The 23,913-nt window shown below is 34.0% G+C and overlaps 1 protein-coding gene across 3 annotated transcripts in view; it reads left to right on the top strand.

Annotated features, from left to right (window-relative positions):
- Window positions 1-18,401, top strand: part of GK (glycerol kinase) — an 87,395-nt gene extending 68,994 nt beyond the window's left edge. For 2 of the 3 annotated variants that reach the window (XM_077145437.1, XM_077145434.1), the window contains 8 exons: window positions 8,346-8,424; window positions 9,189-9,285; window positions 9,781-9,865; window positions 10,377-10,497; window positions 11,048-11,191; window positions 13,527-13,607; window positions 16,390-16,476; window positions 18,210-18,401. In XM_077145437.1, coding sequence (XP_077001552.1) covers window positions 8,346-8,424; window positions 9,189-9,285; window positions 9,781-9,865; window positions 10,377-10,497; window positions 11,048-11,191; window positions 13,527-13,607; window positions 16,390-16,476; window positions 18,210-18,220 — 705 coding nt within the window. In that variant the 3' untranslated portion in view covers window positions 18,221-18,401. The remainder of the gene's footprint in view (window positions 1-8,345; window positions 8,425-9,188; window positions 9,286-9,780; window positions 9,866-10,376; window positions 10,498-11,047; window positions 11,192-13,526; window positions 13,608-16,389; window positions 16,477-18,209) is intronic. The other variant, XM_077145436.1, reaches the window with a different exon arrangement.
- The last annotated feature ends 5,512 nt before the right edge of the window (window positions 18,402-23,913 follow it).

The following is a 23,913-nucleotide window of genomic DNA, read 5'->3' as shown; positions in this document are numbered from 1 at the left end:
CATCAGAGAAACGACTTTAGTTGCCACTCAGAAGTGCTCTTCCCATCAGCTTCTTATTCCTGGATTATCAAACACCAAGTTTAGAGCACGATTTGAGTATGCATTACATTTCCGCTTTGATAAAACTTCACTAACTTGAACTGAGAAAGAATACATGTCTAGCAAAAAGTAATAGTCAGAGGTATAGCTTTGTTACATCAAGTAAAAAGAGCAATAGTGCCAACTATTGGAGTAATAACAAGCAGAGGTCCTGCCAGATCTGTCTTAAAGAATAGTTAATATGTATTTTTAAGTCAGCAGCATAAGAGTTGAACAACTTGTCAACAGACCACAAACATGCTTTCTTCCAATTCATCAAAACAATCCAACAATCCTTACTATCTTACTTGCCAAGAACTATAATTATCCCTGTCAGATGTAGCTTTCAAAAATGAAATGTTTCTCAAATGCTATCAAATTAGAAGCTACTGGAACATGAAATAAGCAGGCTATTTATTTCAGACCTTAGCCAGTTTTCATAAAGTATTTATCTCCAATTTCAATTTACTCCAACATTCATTTAGAATAAACAGGACAATGATTCAAATTAGCCTTTCCCACAACTCTGAAATCATAGAAATGGAGAATTAAGCTCATGTAGTCAAAATCTTCATCAAGCAATGGTCAAACTAGAAGTATCTCTTCAAACCTATGCTTTGAAGCAGAACAAAAAATAGGAAAATTTAAAACCTCTCTATGCTACCCACCAATAATGGAAGCTAAGCAGTTAAACCTAGGACTCCTTAGTGACAGGTAAAATCCTGAGATTTGAAGCCACCTTAAGAGTCTACATACCACAGCCTATAAACATTTTTGTGGTCTTTTGTAAAGTTCTTTTCTTGTACAGTATGCCTTCTAAGGAATAAATGATTTTAATTTTAATTCCCTAACTTGTTACCAAAGTATTTATAAGATGTATTATTTCAAAAATGGTGTTGCCCCAATTCAACTCTGTGGTCCTTTCTCTTTTCTTTGCAATTAAAAATGCTATATAATTAGACTTTGCATTTGTAATCTAATATATACAAATTAGGTACTGTGTAAATTATATAGGTAGAGATACACATTATATAGTATATACAAAACTATGTTTACCTAATGGATGATTTTAAGTAATTTATGACTGATCTTAATTATACGTGATTTTGTTCCAGACCCAATGATTTTTAAACCTAACTGCCTTGTAAACTACAACTGCATACTGAAATATCTACTTTATACATATATTTTTCATATGGCATTCATATCAAAGAGCTTTTGAGAAAGAGTACCTTTGCCTGCTATGACATTATTTACATGTATTTGATTATTTTTAATCTGATATTCTCATAGTCTATTTCTTTTTTTAATGTAATTTTATTGAGATATTTTCACCACACACTCCATCCAACATGTTCAATCAGTGGTTCAGTGTCATCACATAGTTGTGCATTCATCACTATGATCATTTTTAGAATATTTACATTACTCAAGAAAAAGAAGTAAGTAGAAAAAATAAAACCCCAAAATCCTATTCCCCTTTCCCTACCCTCTTATTGACCACTAGCATTGGACTGTACCCAGTTTTAAGACTTACAGTAGAGGTAGGGTAACTAAGACAGTGTAGTATTATTGTCAGAAATATGTATATATAATGTAGATATGATATCATATATATCATGTATATGTGATATGTGTGTGTGTGTGTGTGTATATATATGAGATATATATCAGTGGAATAGAACAAAATAGCCAGAAATAGTTCCACACAAACACGGGCAACCAACCTTTTTTTTTTTTTTTGCTATATAGTTTTACAATCATTATCAAATTATCAAAGACCGGTGCTACTGGATTACGTTCAACAACTTCAAGTATTACCTTCTGGCTATTCTAAAACACTAGACATTAAAAAGAAGTATCTTTACAATGAGTCAGTAATCACAGTCATTTGTTACATCCTAATTTCTCAGTTACACCTCCTCCCTCTCATTTGATCTCCCTCTCAATCTTCAGGGAAAATAAATTTACTAAGAAAAACTTAATTATAGAGACTTAGAGCCTAGAGCACTGCCTAGGATTTTCAAAAGTACCACAAAACTGTGGTGGTTTGCAATATCTGGCTGAAGCTTGCTTAAGAGTAACCTCCAGAATGACCTCTCGACTATTTGAAATCTCTTAGTTTAGCCACCGCAACTTTATTTGGTCCATTTCTTCCTCGCTTTTGCTCAAGAAGGCATTTTCCGTCCCATGGTGCTAGGGCCAGACTCATCTCTGGGAGTCATGTTCCCATGTTGCCAGAGAGGCTTGTACCTCTGGGAATTACATCCCATATAAGGGGGTGGGCAGTGAATTTATTTGCAGAGTTGCCCATAGCCTATTTCTTAGCCTTTCATTTTCCAGTCTATTTTTTTTAGGTTTTTGTTCTCTTCCTTTTTCTGACCATCTTCAAACCATTATACTATCTTCCATTTTATTTCCTGCCTCTGAATTCAGGCAATTTGGTGGCTTCTCTCATTTGTGTTAAACATTTTAAAAAGCTAAATAATACCATCAATTGCATCCTGATATCAAAATTATATACTTCTCTCAGATAACTGTTTTTTTCTACCTTACACTGAATCTATTATTTTGAATCTATTTCTTCATTCACTACAAAACCCTCCTAGGCATTCCTGATGACCAACTTTAAGATAATCTTCATCTGAAGACTTGTCAGTGGTTTTGTGATTTTTTTCTTGTGTTAATCTAGTTCTCAACCAGTTAACTGTAATTCAAAACTTTGATTTTCCTTTTTCTAAAACCATATTGTTTCCTTTCAAAAATAACTTATCTAAGCATGTAACATTCTACTCTTTCAATAAAAATGGGGTACGCCAGCATTTGGTTCCCCAAAGCATAAAGTCCCATAGCTAATAGCCACAAAACCAGGTTACTAGGCTTCTAGTACAGTAGCTTTTTAAAAATTCATAGTTTGAGTCTCTTCAACTATAAAACTATTGAAAACACACGTTTTCTTGGTTAGATGCTATTTAGGCTCAGTGACTTTTGTTTTAATATATTGGGGTAAGTAAATTATATTAAAATTAACTTACCTTTTTACTTTTTTAATGTGGTGACTAGAAAAAAATTAAGCTATTTATATGGCTTGCATTATTTTACTCTTGGGCAGCGCTAATCTAGAAAATTTTATATATTTGCTAGCATTTGGCAGCTAGTGTCTCTGAACTGTCTGTTCCCAAATGAAGTTTAAGAGTAAAGTTTTAAGTTTCTCTACCAAAAAACAAAAGATTCACTTAGTTTTCCTTAATGGCTCCACTAAAAACCTTAAATGCCTAAATATATAAACATCAAATTTAGGAAGTGTAGAAAAACAGGTTTAGGAAGTGTATTAAGAACTTCTGGGGGCAGGAGGGGGTTGAGAGGGAGGGTGTGGTTTAGATTTTTGTTTTTATTTATTAAATATACCAACATACAAACACAAACATTCTTACCATATGATCATTCCATTCTACATATATAATCAGTAACTCACAATATCATCACGTAGTTGTATATTCATCATCATGATCATTTCTTAGAACATTTTCATCAATTCAGAAAAAGAAAACAGAAAAAAATTCATACATACCATACCCCTTACCCCTCCCTTTCATTGATCACTAGCATTTCAATCTATTAAATTTATTTTAACATTTGTTCCCCTTATTATTTATTTTTAATCCATATGTTTTACTCATCTGTTGATAAGGTAGATAAAAAGCATCAGACACAAGGTTTTCACAATCACACAGTGTGAATGAATTTGTTTTTGTCTCATTCTTGTTTTGTCCCAAGCTGATTATATTTGCACAGTTATGTCATATATGTTCTGTAAATAATTTTTTTATTTCTAAAAAATCCACTGAATAAATAGAGCAATTATGGTATTCTTCAGCTTTGCAATAACATGTGACCTGTTCTTAATAGACACTGTGAATGATACAGCATATCACCATATTCATTCTCTAGTTTGTTTACATCCTGAAAACCTAGAGCAAGGAAGGATGACCATTTGTAATTCATTTAAGCTGCTAATTGAAGTGGGGACAGGTAGACAACAGGTAAAAACATTCTGGTTTCTGCACTTAATATCACCTGAAGTTTTGGCTTGGGTTGTCTCTGCAGAAGTAATTTACATTAATACTTTATATGAATGAAGCATTAGGGGATAAATAACTTTTTTGAGATTCCTAATGGTTTATGCTGATACTTATTTTGTTTGCCCGTAGGGTTCTTTTTCCTTATCAGTTTTGAGATATAATTCATATATTATAAAATTCATTTTAAACTGTACAATTCAATAGTTTTTAGTTTATTTAAAGTCTTATGCAACCGTCACCACAGTCTAAGTTTAGAAAATTTTTATCACCCAAAGAGAAACACCTACCTCACCCCTAGCCCTAGGCACCCACTAACCTACATTCTGTCTCTGTGGATGTGCCTATTCTGAGCATTTTATATAAATGAAATCATGCAGTATGTGATCCTATTGTGGCTGCTTTCACTTTGCATAGTGTTTTCAAGATTCATCCATGTTGTAGCACGAATCAGTATTTTATTCCATTCCTTTTAATGGTTGAGCAATATTCCACCATATTATTTATACATAACATGCTTTTTTATCCTTTTATCAGTTGATGGACATCCATCTGATACACTTTTTTTTTTTTTTTTGGCATGGGCAGGCTTCAGGAATCAAACCCAGGTCTCCAGCATGGCAGGCGAGAACTCTGCCACTGAGCCACCATGGCCTGCCCCCATGCACTTTTTTTTTAATGGTATAAATGTTTTATTTATTTTTTACTTTTTCAAAAATATTTTTATTGACAAATCTTCACATACAGTCCATACATGGTATATAATCAGTGGCTCACAATATCATGACATAGTTGTGTATTCTTCACCATAATCATTTTATGAAATATAACCACATACAAACATAAACATTATTACCTTATGATCATTCCATTATTGTTATATAATCAGTAACTCACAAAATCACATACTTGTATATTCATCATCATGATCATTTCTCAGAACATTTGCATCAATTCAGAAAAAGAAAACAGAAAAAAAACTCATACATACCATACCCCTTACCCCTCCCTTTCATTGATCACTAGCATTTCAATCTACTAAATTTATTTTAACATTTGTTCCCCCTATTATTTATTTATTTTTATTCCATGTGTTTTACTCGCCTGTTGACAAGGTAGATAAAAGGAGCATCAGATACAAGGTTTTCATAATCACACAGTCACATTGTGAAAGCTATATCATTATACAATCATCTTCAAGAAACATGGCTACTGGAACACAGCTCTACATTTTCAGGTAGTTCCCTCCAGCCTCTCCATTACACCTTAACTAAACAGGTGATGTCTATTTAATGCATAAGAACAACCTCCAGGATAACCTCTCGACTGTTTGGAATCTCTCAGCCATTGACACTTTATTTTGTCTCATTTCTCTCTTCCCCCTTTTGGTCGAGAAGGTTTTCTCAATCCCTTCATGTTGAGTCCCAGCTCATTCTAGGATTTCTGTCCCACATTGCCAGGAAGGTCTACACCTCTGGGAGTCATGTCCTACGTAGAGATGGGGAGGGCAATGCGTTTCCTTGTCATGTTGGCTGAAAGAGAGAGGCCACATCTGAGCAACTCTTAGGCCTAACTTTAAGTAGGCTTAGCCTATCCTTTGAGGGGTTAAGTTTCACATGAACAAACCCTAAGATTGGGAGCTCAGCCTATTGCTTTGGTTGTCCCCACTGCTTGTGAGAATATCAAGAATTCTCCACTTGGGGAAGTTGAATTTTCCCCCTTTCTCACCATTCCCCCAAGGGGACTTTGCAAATACTTTTTTATTCACTGTTTGAGTCACTCTGGGATTTATCAGGGCATCAGTATGAACAAACCTCCAAAATCTCATGCCCCATTCAAAGTTCCAAGTATTATGGTGTTCAATTAAGCTGTCCACATAAGTTATATTAGGAAATGCACTAGTCAAAATATAAATATAAATTTACAAAATATAAATATAAATATACAAAATATAAATTTTGTACCAAATAAGCATTTTTTGCTTTAGTCTCACACATAAGTTAAAGTTTTAAATATGAATTACCATCTATTTTCAACACCCTGCATTATTGACGTTCCTTTTCTTTCTCATACAAAAACATTTTTTAATTTGTACATTTAGCCACTATCATTATACACTCTAGGCATTCCTAGATTATACCCTCTCAGTCTTTATCATCTATCTTTCCTTCTGATTTCATTCGTGCCCCCAGCCCTCCTCCCTCTATCATTCTCACATTCAGCTTCATTCAGTGTTCTAACATTATTGTATTACAGTTAGGTAGTATTGTACTATCCATTTCTGAATTTTTACAATCAGTCCCATTGCACAATCTGTATCCCTTCAGTTTCAATTACCCAATATCTACCCTATTTCTATCTCCTGATGACCTCTATTCTTAAATTAAATTCTCCAAGTTCATTCATTAATGTTAGTTCGTATCAGTGAGACCATACAGTATTTGTCCTTTTGTTTCTGGCTAATCTCACTCAGCATGAAATCCTTAAGGTCCATCCATGTTGTTACATACTTCATATTTTTATTCTGTTTTACTGCTGTATAATATTCCATCGTATGTATCTACCACAGCTTGTTTAGCCACTCGTCTGTCGATGGACATTTGGCCTTTTCCATTTCTTGGCAATTGTAAATAATGCTACTATAAACATTGGTGTGCAAATGTCCATTTTTGTCTTTGCCCTCATGTCCTCTGAGTAGATACCTAGGAGTGGTATTGCCGGATCATATGACAATTCTATACATAGCTTCCTAAGGAACTGCCCAACTGCCTTCCACAGCGGTTGTACCATTTGATATTCCCACCACCAGTGGATGTGTGCCTCTTTCTCCACATCTTCTCCAGCACTTGTTGTTTTCTGTTTTATTGATAATGGCCATTCTGGTGGGTGTGAGATGATATCTCATTGTGGTTTTGATTTGCATTTCCCTAATAGCTGGGGAAGTTGAGCATCTTTTCATGTGCCATTTGGCCATTTGTTATTTCCTCTTCTGGGAAGTATCTGTTCAAAATCTTTTGCCCATTTTGTAATTGGGTTGTCTGACTTTTTGTTATTGAGTTGAACAATCTCTTTGTGTATTCTGGATACTAGACCTTTATCTAATATATCATTTCCAAATATTGTCTCCCATTGTGTAGGCTATCTTTTTACTTTTTTTTTTTTTTTTTGCATGGACAGACACCGGGAATCGAACCTGGGTCTCTGCACGGCAGGCGAGAACTCTTCCTGTTGAGCCACCATGACCCACGCTCTTTTTACTTTCTTGATGAAGCTCTTTGATGCACAAAAGTGTTTAATTTTGAGGAGTTTCCATTTCTTTCTTTCTTTCTTTCTTCAATGCTTGTGCTTTGGGTGTAAGGTCTAGGAAACCTCCTCCTATTATAAGATTTATAGGATATTTACCTACATTCTTCTGACAGTTTTATGGTTTTAGGTCTAATGCTTAGGTCTTTGATCCATTTTGAGTTAATTTTTGCCCCCATACACTTTTAATGCATAAAAAACTAATGAAGATTAGAGTTACATTTGGTGAGAACCGTCACATATATTCTCAATTGAGCCTTATCATGCTAGCTTGTTTAGGTAGGTATTATAATTACCACTATTTTATGGGTGAGGAAGTGGAGGCCCAGAAAGCCTAAGTAAGAAAGCAGGTAAATACTAGAACTGGTATGCAAACCCAGTTCACCTGACACCTAATCATATGTTTTCTTCCTTATCACCACAGCTTCCCACTACTCTTTGTAATTTTGTTGTAAAGAAGAATTACTTTGTAGCTAAATCCTTTGCTAAATTTCTTCTTTTTATTGTTTCCTCTCCTATTAGCTTTGTGGATAAATGGGAATATATCCAGGTGATAATATACCCCAGTGACTTAGCAAGAGATAGAAAAATTGTACAAGAAGCAAACGGCTCAACCGATTGACGTCCATCTATGGGGGCAGGTCCGGGGGTGTGCTGGAGTGTTCTTTTTTGTCCCTGTCCCATAAAAAAATTTTATTAGTGACCTAGCTAAAACTGTTTGTATTAGAAGATCTCGTTTATTGTGTTTGTCAACATTCCAAAGTTGAGATTGTTAGTTTGAATTTTTTATCCATCTCGTAGTGTCATTCACAGGAAATATGTTCAAAGAAAAACCTTTCCTTGTGATGGCATATATTCTGTGTCAATTTCCTTTGTTTTCTTTAGGGTTCTGTAGCTATAGCTGGTGCTGTTATTCGCTGGCTAAGAGACAATCTTGGAATCATAAAGACTTCAGAGGAAATCGGTAAGTATATTCTAACAAAGGATTAGAGAATCTGAATAATGAAAAATTTAAATATTTTACCTCTACAATCTGTAAATACTTGTGCTGTGCCCCATCCATAGGTTAAATTATATGGATCCCTATTATAAGTTTGATGTAAAAAGTCTGAATATTTTCCAAAGATTTATGAAACAATGTCCACAATTAGTGGTAGTTATAAGAAACTGGCATAAAAATTGCCCAAGTGTAAAACTCAGCACTGAAAACTGTCAGAATCTGCAGGTAAAGTAGTAATCCAGTTAAATTTATCTTATGAGAGAGTTTTGACTCCTAAATTAGAGTGAGCATTAAAATGAGTATAAAATTACATTTAATTTCAGTATTAACATGGCTATTTCCATTCTATGGATAGTTACTTTGAACTCGCCTACCCACTCTGTCCTCCTTGCTTGCCTGAAGGTGGAATAATCAGGAAAAATATTTCTGATTAAGGATGCACTGGAGGCCCCTTCATCTCCTAATCAGCAGTCTTAGAATTAGTGGACATGAACTAAAATACCTTATGGAAAGTCATCTACTTCCTTTATTTCTTGAGTTGGGTTACATTTTAGTGAGGGTATTCAGTGTTTGTTGCTCCTTAGAATATTGTTGTAATTAGGAACATGTTGCTATGCCAAAAAAGTAGGAAACCAAAAGCCCTGTCCTATTTTTAAAAACAGGTATGTTTATTGAAGAAAATAAGAATTATCAATGTGATTTTTTTCTTCTTTTTTTTTTAATATTAGAAAAACTTGCTAAAGAAGCAGGTACTTCTTATGGCTGCTACTTTGTCCCCGCATTTTCAGGATTATATGCACCTTACTGGGAGCCCAGTGCAAGAGGGTAAGAATTGAAACTATGGTATGCTTTTTGGGGGTCTTGATTTATTTACACAATTAATGTGTATTTTTCTAGTTATTTTCAAATGATTTTAAAGTATAGAGGAAGGCTTTCTATTTGGAGAGTATAATTTCAAAACTTTAAGCACCAAGAAGTTATAAATGATTGGACAATAACCCCTGTCATATTTATATTCATGTTAGCGTTAGTATCTTTTATCTTCATGGCATTTGCAAGATGCGTAGCAAAAGAACATCATCTAAATGAATACACATTTGCTCAGTATTGTCTTGTGCTCTGATGTATCATGATCTTTTTCATATGTGCATGCAGAACTGTAAGCTAAAAGGACCTTTCAAATTCATGTTTATGTCCAATTTTCTTTCCCCTGCACATTTCTGTCCAGCAGATTCTACTTTTCCATATCTGTCTATTTAGGACATTTCAGGGTTGGTGATCGTTTATAACACTCTAATCTTAAAATCTTTGTGTTTTTAGGATAATCTGTGGTCTCACTCAGTTTACCAATAAATGTCATATTGCTTTTGCTGCATTAGAAGCGGTTTGTTTCCAAACCCGAGAGGTAATAAATATGGGCCTGTTCTCTTGTATTTAATCTACTTTTAGCATTTTTAAACAACATATATATTATACCTGAAATTTATTAAATAGTTCAAAAATGAAGCCTGCCTGTACACTAATCTAGTAAGTACAGGTGTTTTAAAAAAAGGTTGTTTTTTTTTCTTTCTTTTTCCAGCTATCATTACCTTATAAGTTCCTATTATCTGCCAGGCACTGAACATTTTACAGTTGGGGGATGCTGAGTGGTACATATTAGGAAAAGGGAATAGCACACACACACAAAAGGCATCAAGGCAGGAAACCAGCTTGCAAAAAATAGAGTTGCTTGGCTTGGCTGGATATAAGGGTGAGAGAAAAGGTTGGTTGTGGACCAGATTAAGGAGGGTTTGGAAGACCAGGACAAAAAGTCACAATTTTATTCTCTATGCTTTGGGAAACTATTTGAGGGGTTTTAAATGGAGGATTGTCATTTTTAGTAAGTTAAATTATGTAACTGTATTGGTTTACTTAAGATTTTGGATGCCATGAACCGCGACTGTGGAATTCCACTCAGGCATTTGCAGGTAGATGGAGGAATGACCAACAACAAAATTCTTATGCAGCTGCAAGCAGACATTCTGTATATCCCAGTAGGTAAGTAAGCCTTCCTTCCTTTTTTTTAATTATTTTTTAATTTTTTATTAATTAAAAAAATTACAAGAAACAAACATTCCCAACACATACACTCAGCAGTTCACAATATCATCACATAGTTGTATATTCATCATCATGATCATTTCTTGGAACATATGCATCTATTCAGAAAAAGATATAAAAACAAAACAGAAAAAAATTCATACATACTATACCCCCACCCCTCCCCTTCACCGATCACCAGCATTTCAATCTAAATTTATTTTGACATTTGTTCCCCCTATTATTCATCTTTATTCCGTATGTTTTACTCGTCTGTTGATAAGGTAGATAAAAGGAGCATCAGACACAGGGTTTTCACAATCACACAGTCACATTGTGAAAGCTATATCATTATGCAATCATCTTCAAGAAACTTGGCTGCTGGAACACAGCTCCACATTTTCAAGCCTTCCTTCTTTTAAACTCTGAAAGTAACATTTCTTTTGGAGGAGGGAGTTTTTCAGACATGTACAACTGCAAAGATGTTGATGGAGCTCTCTCCCCCCAGTGAAGCCCTCGATGCCTGAAACAACCGCCCTGGGAGCTGCCATGGCGGCAGGGGCTGCAGAAGGAGTAGGTGTTTGGAGCCTGGATCCGGAAGATATGTCAGCTGTCACTATGGAACGGTTTGAACCACAGATCAATGCTGAGGGTATGTTTAAAAACTGAAGCTTTTAATGGTATACTATGAAAAAGAGCATATTTAGTGCAAACACATTTGCCTTTCTATTTATTCATAGATGAAGTAACAAAATAAAATCGCAAATGTTAACCTGTCAGATTTGGCTACTATTTTTGTACTGATCTGTATAGACATATTGAACTACTCTGAGCAAGTGTGAATGAGAAAAACGAAGTTGCTTATAAAAAGCAAACAAACAAACTTCTAGGGTGCATGGGTGATTCAGTGGCAGTTTGCTCACCTTCCATGCAGGAGACCTGGGTTCGATTCCCGGACCATGCACCAAAAAACAACAAAAGAATTCTAAAATCACTTGTACTGTTTACAATCCTTTCATGTAGGCAGATAGCACTGCCACACTGACAGCATGGCCTGTTAGAATAGCCTTATCAAAAGTGAGAAGGTGGGTGCATGGGTGGTTCAGTGGTAGAATGCTCGCCTTCCATATAGGAGACCTGGGTTCGATTCTCAGACCATGCACCCCACCAAAACAAAAGCGAGAAGGTAGATTTATTAACTACCCACCTCTAAGAAAAGAGTAATCTTTAACCTTTGGAACAAAACTTCTTTGCTTTAAGAGCAGTATTAGAATTTGTAATCTATTTACCTGCTCCAATGAAGCATCTTTGGTGCCAGCTTTAGGACATGGTTAGCTGAGCTAAGGGACATTTCAGTGACTTTTAAGTACAGCGGGGCTAGCCTGACAAGGGCAACAACAATTTAAATAATTGGGAATTAAATATCTGATTCATTGTCCTAAAAGCTTAGCTAAGTCACAAGCTCTGATCGGCACCTTTATTAAAATATAGTAATGCACCTCTTAGATTGAAATAAATGTGAGTAGAAAACTAAGATTCTTTGTGTTAAATTTGCTTTTTTTTAAAGAGAACTTACAGATTTACAGAAAACATGCATAAAATAGAGCTCCCAGATACTACCAAATAACCCCTTGCATTAGTATGATCCATTTGTTACAATTAATGAAAGAATATTTTTATAATTGCACTGTGAACTATAGTCCACAGTTTAAAACCTGTGCATAAAATAGCATCAAAGTGGATTTTGAGCTCTTGAGAAATAAGCATTCAAATGCATCTCTGTTTAATTTTCTAGAATGCTATGCCAGTGTTTAATTTTATCCATTTTATCCATATTTTCCATATACAAGAAAATTAATTTTAATACTAGTAATTTCATAGTTAGACAGTTTACCATGTATCTTGATGTGAAAATGTTTTTCAAAATCCGATACTCTGTCTAAAAGTAATTTTTAACTTTTGGAATACTGGATAAAATATGAAGTTCAAAGCAAATAACATTCAGGGCAGGTATATGGACTACAAGTGCTAATTCCACTCTTAAAGCAAGGAGGTTTTGTGCAAAGGGTTAAGGATTCCTGTTTTTCGAGGAGAGCCATCTCCTCGAATTTTTAAGGCCTTAGCCTGGACATCATCAGTTAGGTCTATTGCCCTCCTCCTTTCACCAGTACTTCCCCCATCTCCCTACAACACACACACTCACACAAATGCATGTGCTTGAATGGAGATATAGATAGTTCATTCTTCCAACAAACACCTGTTTAGAGCCTACTATAGGCCAGAGGTTCTCTTGCCCTTCAGAGCCTCAGGTATATTGGCAGAAGCCCGGGCGGGGGAGGGGGATGTGTGTGAGAGAAGGGAAGCCACCTGTCCTTAGGTATGAATAAGTACAAGGCATGAATGGAGGCCTCAGTGTGCATTTTTGCTTAGACCTCCTAGTGCAGGTTTCCACCATGAAGAAATCCTGCCTTGAGGTGGGAGTGGGGGGATGGCTCATAGGAATGCAACTTTTGAGTCTTGTGAGAAGTCAATGTTTTTTTAAGTCCTTTGGACCCAAAACAATTCTCCTTCTACTCTTTCTACATTATAACATACCCTTCCCCTTATCCCAAGCCCTCACCCCAACACCACCACCAAAAAAGAAAAAGAGAAAACAAATCAAACAAGACCCCATCCCCCACCACTTCATCACCTCTAGTTTGTGAGTGTCCCGGATCTCCCTAGCAGTTGTTTCCCCTCCACGTATCCTCTCACTCTGCCTCCCACGATGAACTTCCCCTTCTGGGTTTTTCACTACACTTTCTGACCAGTTTCTCTCCCAGGCACTGGTAGTGATAAGCAGCTACTCTCCCAAACCTGGGTCATAGTGAAGCCCAACTTCAGTATGTGCAATAACTTGTCAAGAATACTGAGTGAATCTAAGGATGGTGCTTACATCTCAGTGAACTACCTTTCATATGTGTGTTTTTTCTGCCTTATAATTCTAGAAAGTGAAATTCGTTATTCTACGTGGAAGAAGGCTGTGATGAAGTCAATGGGCTGGGTTACAACTCAGTCTCCTGAAAGTGGTAAAGATGTTTTTATTGTTTATTATTGTCATTTTTACTTAGTATGTTAAATAGTTTATTTAAATAATTAGGCCATTTACACTTAGTAAGAAATATAATTTGACTGCTTTGAAGAAAAGCATTATCTATGTTCAGTTTCTCTTAATTTTGAAAACACTTTAAAGTTGTAAGCATAAAATGTAAATTATCAGGTTGATGTAAATACTTTAACTATACTGCCATATCTTTCTGCTTCAGTTTGTTCCTTATACTTCAATTAATAACTTTGTTTTCCAAAAGTTAAATTATTTCTAGCTTCTTTTTTTTTTAATTGAGATATTCACACCCCATACAGTCCATCCAAAGTATACAAACAATGGCTTCTTTTCAATGAAAATAAAATCATTGAAATTCTTCTTTTTTCTTTTTTTCTCAATGTCTCCTCTGCCTTTTTGTGGGGCTGAATCATCCAAAAACTATATTAATTTCAGAATATATTGCACTACTTCCTAGGCTGATTCCAAGTACTCAACAAATGTACATAATGGGACTTCTTTTGGAATCATAGAGGAAGAAAATTACCAAACATAGTAAATGAGAAGTGTCATAATAAATTGGGAAATGCTCTTGGCAATAAATAGAAAACTTTTTTTCAGTCACTTAGAAAAGTAGAAGCTTCCTACCTTTTTTCTACCTTTTTTAATAACTTAGCTAGGGAGGTATTTAGCAGAAGTAAGTCATTTAGTTCTAAATAGCCTTCAGTGAAAAACATGGCGTAACATTTAGTTCTTTGTAAAATGAAATATTTGAAACATAACCAATGGAACAGTCATTGATTTATTGAAACTTATACATTAATGAAGTATTTATCAATGAAATAAAATCTGTCTTCCAACCACAAAGTGTTTATAGAACTACTTTTAATGCATCTAGCTTTTCTTGCTAAGACTGCAATCTTGAGGCCCTTTACAAATCATAAGGATTTTTCTAACACTGTGTGAGATTTAAAACACATGAGCCCTGATATCTTTTAATTAATAGCAACTATTAATTAATGGTTTAAGAGAAGTTGAGTTATATGATGTCTTTGACTAGTTGGATATTTTTAAATGACACAATTCCCACCCCCACCCCCAAGGCACAAACACACAGAGTTCTCCTTATTAGCAGTTGTAGATATAAGTTTAATTACAAAATTCCAACAAAGTCAATTAACGCGCTTCCCTTTTTTGTAATTTACTGTCACTGAATTTAAAATTCCAAGAAAAAAATGAATGAGTTCTTCATTTCAATTCATCAGTATTGATGATAAAAGTAATTTGATTTTTTGAGAGCTATTTTGTAGTTTTTTTAATTTTTGTTTTGTTTAGTTAGATACTGTAGATTTAAGCTAACATTTGAAAATTTTTTTAAATAAATTTTTGGAAAACAATATTTTTATAGTCTCTAATCTGTACAGCCTCAGAATATATTTAATTACTGAAATGCTAATTATAATCCCTTAAAGGATATCTGATAATAGCATACAAATAGAATCCCATTTTAATAGATTTGAAAGGATATTAGAATTACAACCTGGTATCTTCTTTAAATTACTTTAATTTATGGGAAAAAATCTAATGTTTGTTTAATTTCCAAAGCATTTTTCCAATTTTGAAGCAGTCTTATGTTTATTTTCTTGTTTGTACTATATTTCAGTCCATTGTAAACTATTTTTTAATGTACTTTTGGCATGTGTTTAAAATGTTGTAGAAGCAATTGAGGGGGTGATGTTCTTAAGAGAGCTTATCATAAATGATAACTCTTGGCTTTGGACTCAAAACCATATTTTGAAAACAGAGCAAATTGATTCAAAATGCATTGCAAAGCTAGCAAGTATATTATATATGTATTTCATCAGAAAGGAAATATATTTGTTAAATAGATGCCACCTAAATTGTTGTGGACTCATGAATGCAATTAATAGCAGGTTCTTCTCAAACTACAACGTACTTGTAGCCACATCAGGAAATTCATTAGTCTAACTTAGAAAAACTGACAGGTTATGCTTCCCTTTTGAAAAATCAGATTAAAATATGGTCTCTACAAACATGGAAACAGAGAAACCTTGTGTTGTTATTTGAAAAATAAATACGCAGGATTTAAGAAAAGGTTATATATGAGGAGTATTCTTTTAAGGAAGGGATTCCAAGAAAATTCAGTTTAGAAAATATCAAAACAACCGTGTTCTCGGGTAGTTTTTTTCAATGTGTTATCAACACAATTTAGCCTTTGAATTGCTGTAATATTAATTGTCAGGTGCATTTCCTTAAAACCACATTCTATTTAAAAATAAAACTAGAACAATATTTTAGCAGACCTAAGACTCACAGTTCATTTTCAGTAGACTAATATAACTCTTCTCTGATAGCCAAAGGATCTATAATTGAAAGTTTTGGGGAATTGAATTGCTCATTTAGCATCATGTGGAAAAGAACCAAGGAAGCAAAAACCAACAGCCTCCCAAAAAGTTCTCCATAGGCTCTCTTTGGCTTTGCCAGTAGAAGGCTTATGTTGGTCTATATGTATTATGTTCCCGGCTACTTGTGGCATGCTATCTGTATTGTTTGTTAACTGTTGTCAGCCTTCAATATTGATTATATTTTTAATTTGAAGTAATAACTCTTTGCTAGCTTTTATGAATATACTATATTTGTAACTTATTTTGTTTTGCTACCATGTGATTTTTAACACAAATATTGTAATTATGTGTCTCTCTTTTGGTTTGCTTGACTGGAATTCCCTCCTACTTGGATGACAACAGGTGACCCTAGTATCTTCTGTAGTCTGCCCTTGGGCTTTTTTATAGTGAGTAGCATGGTAATGTTAATCGGAGCAAGGTACATCTCAGGTTAGTTACTCTTTAAATCAGACGTTTTTCTTAGTTAGCTTTAATGTATTTGTGTATAACTCAGCAGGAAAGATTTCAATGCTTTTTATTTCTGTGCTTAGGGACCTGGAAAATCAACCAAGGGTCCTGGGGCAGTCAAAATGAGGGACTGTGACTCTGCTTAGTCTTTTCTTTGAGCGGCTGCATTCAGCTGTGAGCTGCAGCAGTTAGCAAAAACAAAAGTACTCATGTGAATGCTTATGTGAAAAGACATTTGGAGTGATGAAAGTTTACAGTATCATTTTGGCCATTAATTAAATTGACTTTCGAATGTATGTAAATTGCTTCTCACTCTTGAAGTTTTGAGAAGCAAGTCTTAATATTTTTATTCTGGTAAGAATTTCAACCAGAGTGTGTTAGCAGAATTCCTGTAAAAGTCTGAAAAATGGGGAAGATTTATAGTCAGCTATTATAGTTAAAAGAATATATTTTGGGAACTGAAGTTTTTTAAATCACTGTTAAATTAGGATTAAAATTAAAATTGGGTTCTGTTTGCTTACTGACTTCTGAATATTCTAATATAAGTAAAATTGTTCAGCATGGTCTGAAATTCATTACATAGCCTGTGTTCATTTAAATATAATAATCATTTTGAAATAATCATTTGTTCCTGATGATAGCTCACGTTTTCTTGAAATTAATGGCTTAAATGGAAATGACTTATTTCTCATGCCATATGTTTCCAAGAAAGTAAAACATATTTTAAAATCTTCATGATTAGGGAAAGAGTTAAGCTATCTCTCTTAATTAATTATTTGATGAGCTAGGTTTAAAATATAAAATTTAAACTTTATTGATGTGGGGGGGACATCTGTTTATAGAAATCAGACAAGCCTTAATTCAGCTTAGCAACATCAATTTAGGGCTATGTATATATATGGAATGAAAATTATTTACATCAGTACATTAGATTCTCTTTTAATGAGAAAATTTGGATTACTTCCATGAGAATTTAAAGCTAAACTGTATTTCCTTTGTCCATATTCTTCATTTTCAAGCATATTCAGGATAAATGTGTTCAAATTTTCTTCTTCTATAATAACAAAACTTTACGTGGGTATTAGTGATTTACACCTTACAAAGGGCTTCTGTGTACATAAATCTACACAGAATTAGCAGATGCGTATTCTCTTTCTGCTTCTCAGGAATGTTTGGTGGGAGAGACTAAGCATTTCCAGAAGAACAGTAGTGGCAGTTAATTAAAAATATCTGTGCTGTTTTAGAAAAAAAAGACATCTATTACTTTTCATTATCCTGAATATTTCTAGCTTCATAATGAAAGTCTAGAAAAGGGGGAAAAAAAGACATTGCTCCTGAATATTTGTATTTATCTTCTCTGCCTACCCTTAGGTACCCTAATAGCATGAAAAGGCCTAGTCTCTATGAAAAGGGAGACATGTAGCATCTCTCTAAGCTAAAGGATATATTAGTGTCCAAATTCCAAGGCTTCCAAAATGCATATGGTCCTGTTCTTCGGTGACATATGCTGAGATTTGAAAACAGTGGGAATTGTTGGCCTTGGCAACAACTTTGGGGTTTGCCTAGTTATATTTGTTGCATTTTGATGGTGAGGCAAGATTTAGAAAGAAAATGGAAGTTCTAGCTCAATAAATGACTGTATAGTCTTCATTGCTTGAAGTTCTGAATTACATGTATGCCTTACTGACATGAATGGTTTTTGTTCCCTATTTTAGGTATCCCGTAAATAATACCAACTCATGGATTCCCAAGAGGCAAGCTTTTTACGCAGCAAGAAAATCCACCAATTTTGCCTCTTAATGTGATGGCACTGTTCGTAGACTCTGATTTTATTTATAAGCCACTTGCTGCATGACCCTCCAACTAGACATGTGGCTTGAAATAAAAAAAAAGTGCAGCAGAAAGAATGCTATAGAAGCATTTGGTGTGTTTTTTAACATCGACAGTTAAGGTTGGGCTGGCTGTCTTTGGGACTGATTTCCTCCATTGCCATAATATCCTGCCCTCTAAGATATAGGAAGAATTCAGATCCTGTCCATGGAGTCCTTCACCCAACAGTTTCAAATGCTAGTGAACCAGGATTTGATTCTCTGAACTTACACACACTTGATTCAGGTGTTATTAACCAACTAAAAATGACTTTGTTTGTTTATTGTTACTATTCGAAAGTCCTCTTTTCTACATGTTAGGGAGACCACAGCATCCTCACTGAATGTTTAACAGAAACTTCTCCTAAATTCTTGAAATTAAAATTTAATACTTTCCTAGTTTAGATATTTTCCTGAAAAGCATTTGCCAAAACTGAAATTATTCAGACAGTTTACATAGTCTCCCTAATTAGACTGAATTGCTGTCTGGACCTTATAGAGAAGGGTATTTTTTCCTTCTTGTTTTCTTTTCATCTCTCCTTTTCACATGTTTTACCTTAGTATGTAAAACGTACATGCCTATATATTTTATCTACTGAAGGTAGTCCATTTATAAATTAAGAGCACATTGTGTTCAGTAAGTTATAATGGGGCTGGTCTTAAGTGGACCACTATGTATATAAATATCTTGGGAAAATAGCTGTATACATTTTTGCCAACGGTTAAACATATGTACCAGAAAAAAAATTTTTTTCTTAAAGAGCCAGCATTTAAGATTAAAATATAAATATATATATATATATTCATTCTATGTAAATGAAAGAAAATGTACTTTATTGTGACTTCATCTATATTTCTTATACCTTACCTTTTTATTTAATTGTCTTAGTTGGATATATGCTGAAAAAAAGAAAAGAAAGAACTGTGGAATACTCCGTAAACATTATTTTCAGAGTACTGATCCAAATCATTTTTTCCCTTTGAATTAATTTTATACATACTTGGGATCCTTTTGGGAGGACCAGAGTATGTCAAAACAAAACAAGACAAAACCCTAAGTAGAAAAAAAAAAGGAATCAAGTCACGACTCTCGATCTAAATGTTATCAATTGCTGGTAGGAATTATAATTTCTATTTGAGATGATGAGGGATCATCTCTGTTTAGTGTCATATTACAACTGAAAAAAAGACTTACCATTAGAAATGCCTTCCAATGAAATCAAGAATTTCTCAAAATATTTAGTATTACATGTTATAAGAACTTACCTAATCTAGCTTTTTAACATCGATTTTTAAAATATCTTTAAGTTTTTGTTTCTTTAATACAAATAAGAAAATAATGCCTCCTAGTTATTTCTTCAAGTGGTGGTGAAAATGGTAAAATATAGAAGCTTTTTTTTTTGTTTGGAATTAAGTAGCTTGAATTTGCAATTCTGATTGTGTTGTTTGTAAATTAGTCAATCTGCTGGTTTTTTAACTTAAGTGACAAATATTATAAAGGTACTGTGAATTATTACTTGGTCATAGAGGTATTTTTGAACATAATTACATTTCTACAAAGACAGGTTGAATTCATTGTAAATAATTGTAAAAATAATTTTAGAATTGTTAATTTTTCTACAAATTGCGAGATTTATAAATTATATTTGAAATTGTACATGTTGATATTTAATGATAAAATTACCTAAAATAAATTGGCCCCTCATTCTTCCTTGCATTTCTCATTTACAGACTAAGCCTTAGATCAAAATTAGATTAAGAAAAATGTTTCAGGAAATAAGAAATTTAGCTGTTGGCACTTGATCAGGCACACTTGGAGGAATCAACCAACAGTCAAAGAAGTAATTTCTGGAAATGAGGAGCACTTTGATTAAATTACTCGATTAGAAAAGGGTACACTGCCCCCTCTCAACATTTCCAGAAAATACCTTGGCAACATCAATTGCCATCATCAGTAGGGTCTCATATGGCTATCCATGACCTCTTCCTGGATTCACTCTGTGCTCCAGCTTCTCTCTACCTGTGATAGCAAAAATGCCTCCATCTCTTGTTCTCCAGCTAATCAGTAAAACAAAAAAAAAATAAGATATTTACTTCTGGAGTGATATCTCAATTTTTTTAGTGTATTTCTTTTACGTGCCCATGGCTAAATTCTTTGGAACATGAATGGGTGTTTTCTATCATGGGAACCACTTTAAATAAAAGGTGTCATAGCACAGACACTAACAACATTGACAGGGGAGTAGGTAGTATTTACCTAATAGCAAATAGAAGTACAAAAGTTATTTTTGAAAAAGTTTTTAATAGCTTGTTTAATGAAGTTGATGTGATCTTTTGTTCTTGCAGCCTAACAACTTTCATAATGTGTTCACACAAGAAACACTTAGTAGGAAATTGAGTTTTTAAACCAAGTTGATTGATACTTTGTCTATACTTCTGGCATTATGATTAAATATATAAGATGTGCCAAATACCACAGCAAACAACTTATAAGTATTTCCTGAGATTTCCCTCTTATCAGGTTTAATGAAGGTGACTGTTTAAGTTAAATTGTGGGGCTATAAAGATACATAAGTATTCTAAGAAGCAGAAGCTGGGCAAAGAAGTAATTCAACTAGACCAATGCCTTTAATTGCCATTTTTCATCCCATTTCAGATAACTAGTTCTACCTGTCAGCATAACCATTGAGAGAAAGACAATATTTTATTTTAAAAGGCAGTTTTAGGCCTTTTAAAATTTTCCTGTCTAGTATTAAAATTAAGTGGCTTGTTTATTTCTCATTATTTAACCTGATATTTATCTCATTGGTTTGGTTATAACATGATTAGTTTACAAGTAGATTTCATAAATATCAGATCATTTAAATCATAACAAAAACACCTCAAAAGAGGACTGGGTAAACTAAAGTGCGATAGACAGAGAATGCTATCCAGCAATGCATGTGAACACATCCAGGATAAGTGAAAAAAGCACAGGGCAAAGCAGTGGGTATGTGTGCTACATTTCTATTTAAAAGAGAGAATATTTGGCCATACTGAAAAGACACATAAGAATCCATACTATTGCTTACCTGCTGGAACAGAAAAAGTCAATAACCAGGCACGTGGGAGACAATGCGGTGAAGAAATTTATATGTATTTAAACTATGTTCATTATTGGTATGTATTGTATGGAAACACATTCTTGAACTATTTACAGAATATTTAAACTATTCACAGCACTAAACTAAAATTTTTGAACTTAAATCCAGAGATCATACATAAATGTTCACAGCAGCGTTATTTATAATGGCTGAAAGGTGAAAACAACCCAAATGTCCATCAGTTGATGTGGTATATCCATACAATAGAATATTAGTCACCATCAAAAGGTATGAAATGACACATGCTACAACATGGGCAAAACTTGAAAATATGCTGAGTGAAAGAAGCCAGACACAAAAGACCACATATTTTATGATTCATGAAATGTCTAGAATAGGCAAATCCATGGAGACAGAAAATAGATTAGTGGTTGCCAGAGCCTCGGGAGAGAGGACAGTGGGGAGTAACTGTTCAATGAGAATGGGATTTCTTTTGGGGGCAATGAAAATGGGGAACTAGTTTATGGTTGTACAACATTGTGAATATACTAAAAACCACTGAACTGTGAATTATATCTCAATAAAGAAATGTAATTTAAAAGTTCAGAAATCCCACAGGATAAACTCAGCCCACAGGTTTGTTTAAAACAAGAACATAGTTGTAAATTTTCATTTATTTTAAATAAATGTAAATGCCCAGTCCCCCCGAAGGTGCTGAATTGGTGATCTCTGAAATGAGTTCTCTGAAGAAAATGAATTTTATTTATTCCTTGGAAAACGGAGGTTAATAAATTTAATTCATGCTTCTTCCACTTTTTCTCAAGTATTTAATATTGGAAATAAAAAGTGCTTTAGTCACTAATACATAAAAGATTTTAATGAAACAAAGGATTCGTCCTTCCATCTACTTTCCCAAGAATTGTCATGCTCTGTCCAATCGAATATTGTGAAAAGCACTACCCTACCATAATTATCAGTACTGGACTTTTCCCAATTGGAACCTTTAAACTGTACTGTTTCTTCATTTTCTTAAAGATTTAATTTCATATATACATCCCTTTAAATGTACAACCTTTAAACCTTTAGCTGTTAATTTGTCACCACATCTCTGTATCACAAAGCTTAGGGGAGGAAACAATAGGTTTGTAATCTACAGCTTCAATTAATTATAAATCGAATTCAAATCATGGTGAATATTTGCAAGTTCCTTAAAAAAAAGCATTCCTGTCTTTTAATTTTTTGATAAGATTGTTTGAAAATAAGAATCTGATACTAGACAAATTTGAATACAAAAGAGGTTAGAAGAGTGGAAATCAATAGTCCTAAAATCCTCCCAAAATTGGATTTATTCTGATTTTCCCCAAAACTTTATATCATGGATTTTGAATGCTCATAAAACTTATATAAAATTTTCAACATGCAGAACAATACCAGATATCATATATCTGGACACATGCAGGTGAAATAGAAGTCTAAAACAAACTACAAATTTAGGTAAGGGTTGCTGCTTGAGAGGGAGGGAGGGAAGGAGGGGAATAGAATCAGGAAAAAGGGCTTTATGGGAAACCGAAATGTTTTTTTTGTTTGTTTCTTTAAAGAACTATTATGATGATACTATGAATCATTGACAGTACACGTTGGGTGTTTATATGGTGTGTGAGTGTATCTCAATAAAATTGCATTAAAAAAATGCAAAGTAGTTCCACAGCATGATGATGATATTGGGGTTGGGAGTAAAAGCAGTGATCCCATAGAGACTTCCTGGGCAGTTTTGCTCAAGATATTTCATTCATCACTATGTAGCCAAAGACGTTCCATGTACAGTCTGCCTACATTCATAGGATTTTTTTTTTCAAAATGGCTCATCATCATCTTATGTTAAAATGTACAGAGTCTAGGGTGTGCAAGGGTAGTTCAGTGGTAGAATTCTTGCCTAGCCATGCGAGAGACCCGGGTTCGATTCCTAATCCATGTACTTCCCCCCCACCAAAAAAAGAAACCAAACAAAAAAAATTCAACAAATGGTGCTGCAATAACGGGATACTCGGGTGGAAAAATAATGAATTTTTTTTATGATCAAAAATATTTGATCATATTAAAAGTGCAAGAAATAGCTCTGATAAAGAATAGAAAGGAATTCAAAAGACATCCTTGTTGGTCACTAGAATATTTAAAGTGACTTGCTATAGACTTTGTTAAACTGTGCAGCTGTTTTGCTTTAAATATTAGTTTCTTCCATAAGGAATGGAAAATTAACATAGGAAGTGATTCTAAAAAGATCATTCTTGTTCTTTTGTGACCAGTATTCCAAAAGGAGTTATAAGGCTTTCCTTATCTGGAAGGGTTTTTAGAAATGTTTCTTCCGTACTTGCTCAGTTCTCCCCATGTTTGTCTCCAGGCCATCTCAGTTTATTTTTTTGGCACTTTGTTAAACAAAACATATCCAGACTTGGATTTGTGATTAACTG

Source organism: Tamandua tetradactyla, chromosome X (assembly GCF_023851605.1).
Source record: "Tamandua tetradactyla isolate mTamTet1 chromosome X, mTamTet1.pri, whole genome shotgun sequence".
Classification (NCBI taxonomy): Eukaryota; Metazoa; Chordata; class Mammalia; order Pilosa; family Myrmecophagidae; genus Tamandua; species Tamandua tetradactyla.
The sequence above is the reverse complement of the archived record's forward strand: the minus strand, read 5'-3'. Positions and strand labels throughout refer to the sequence as shown.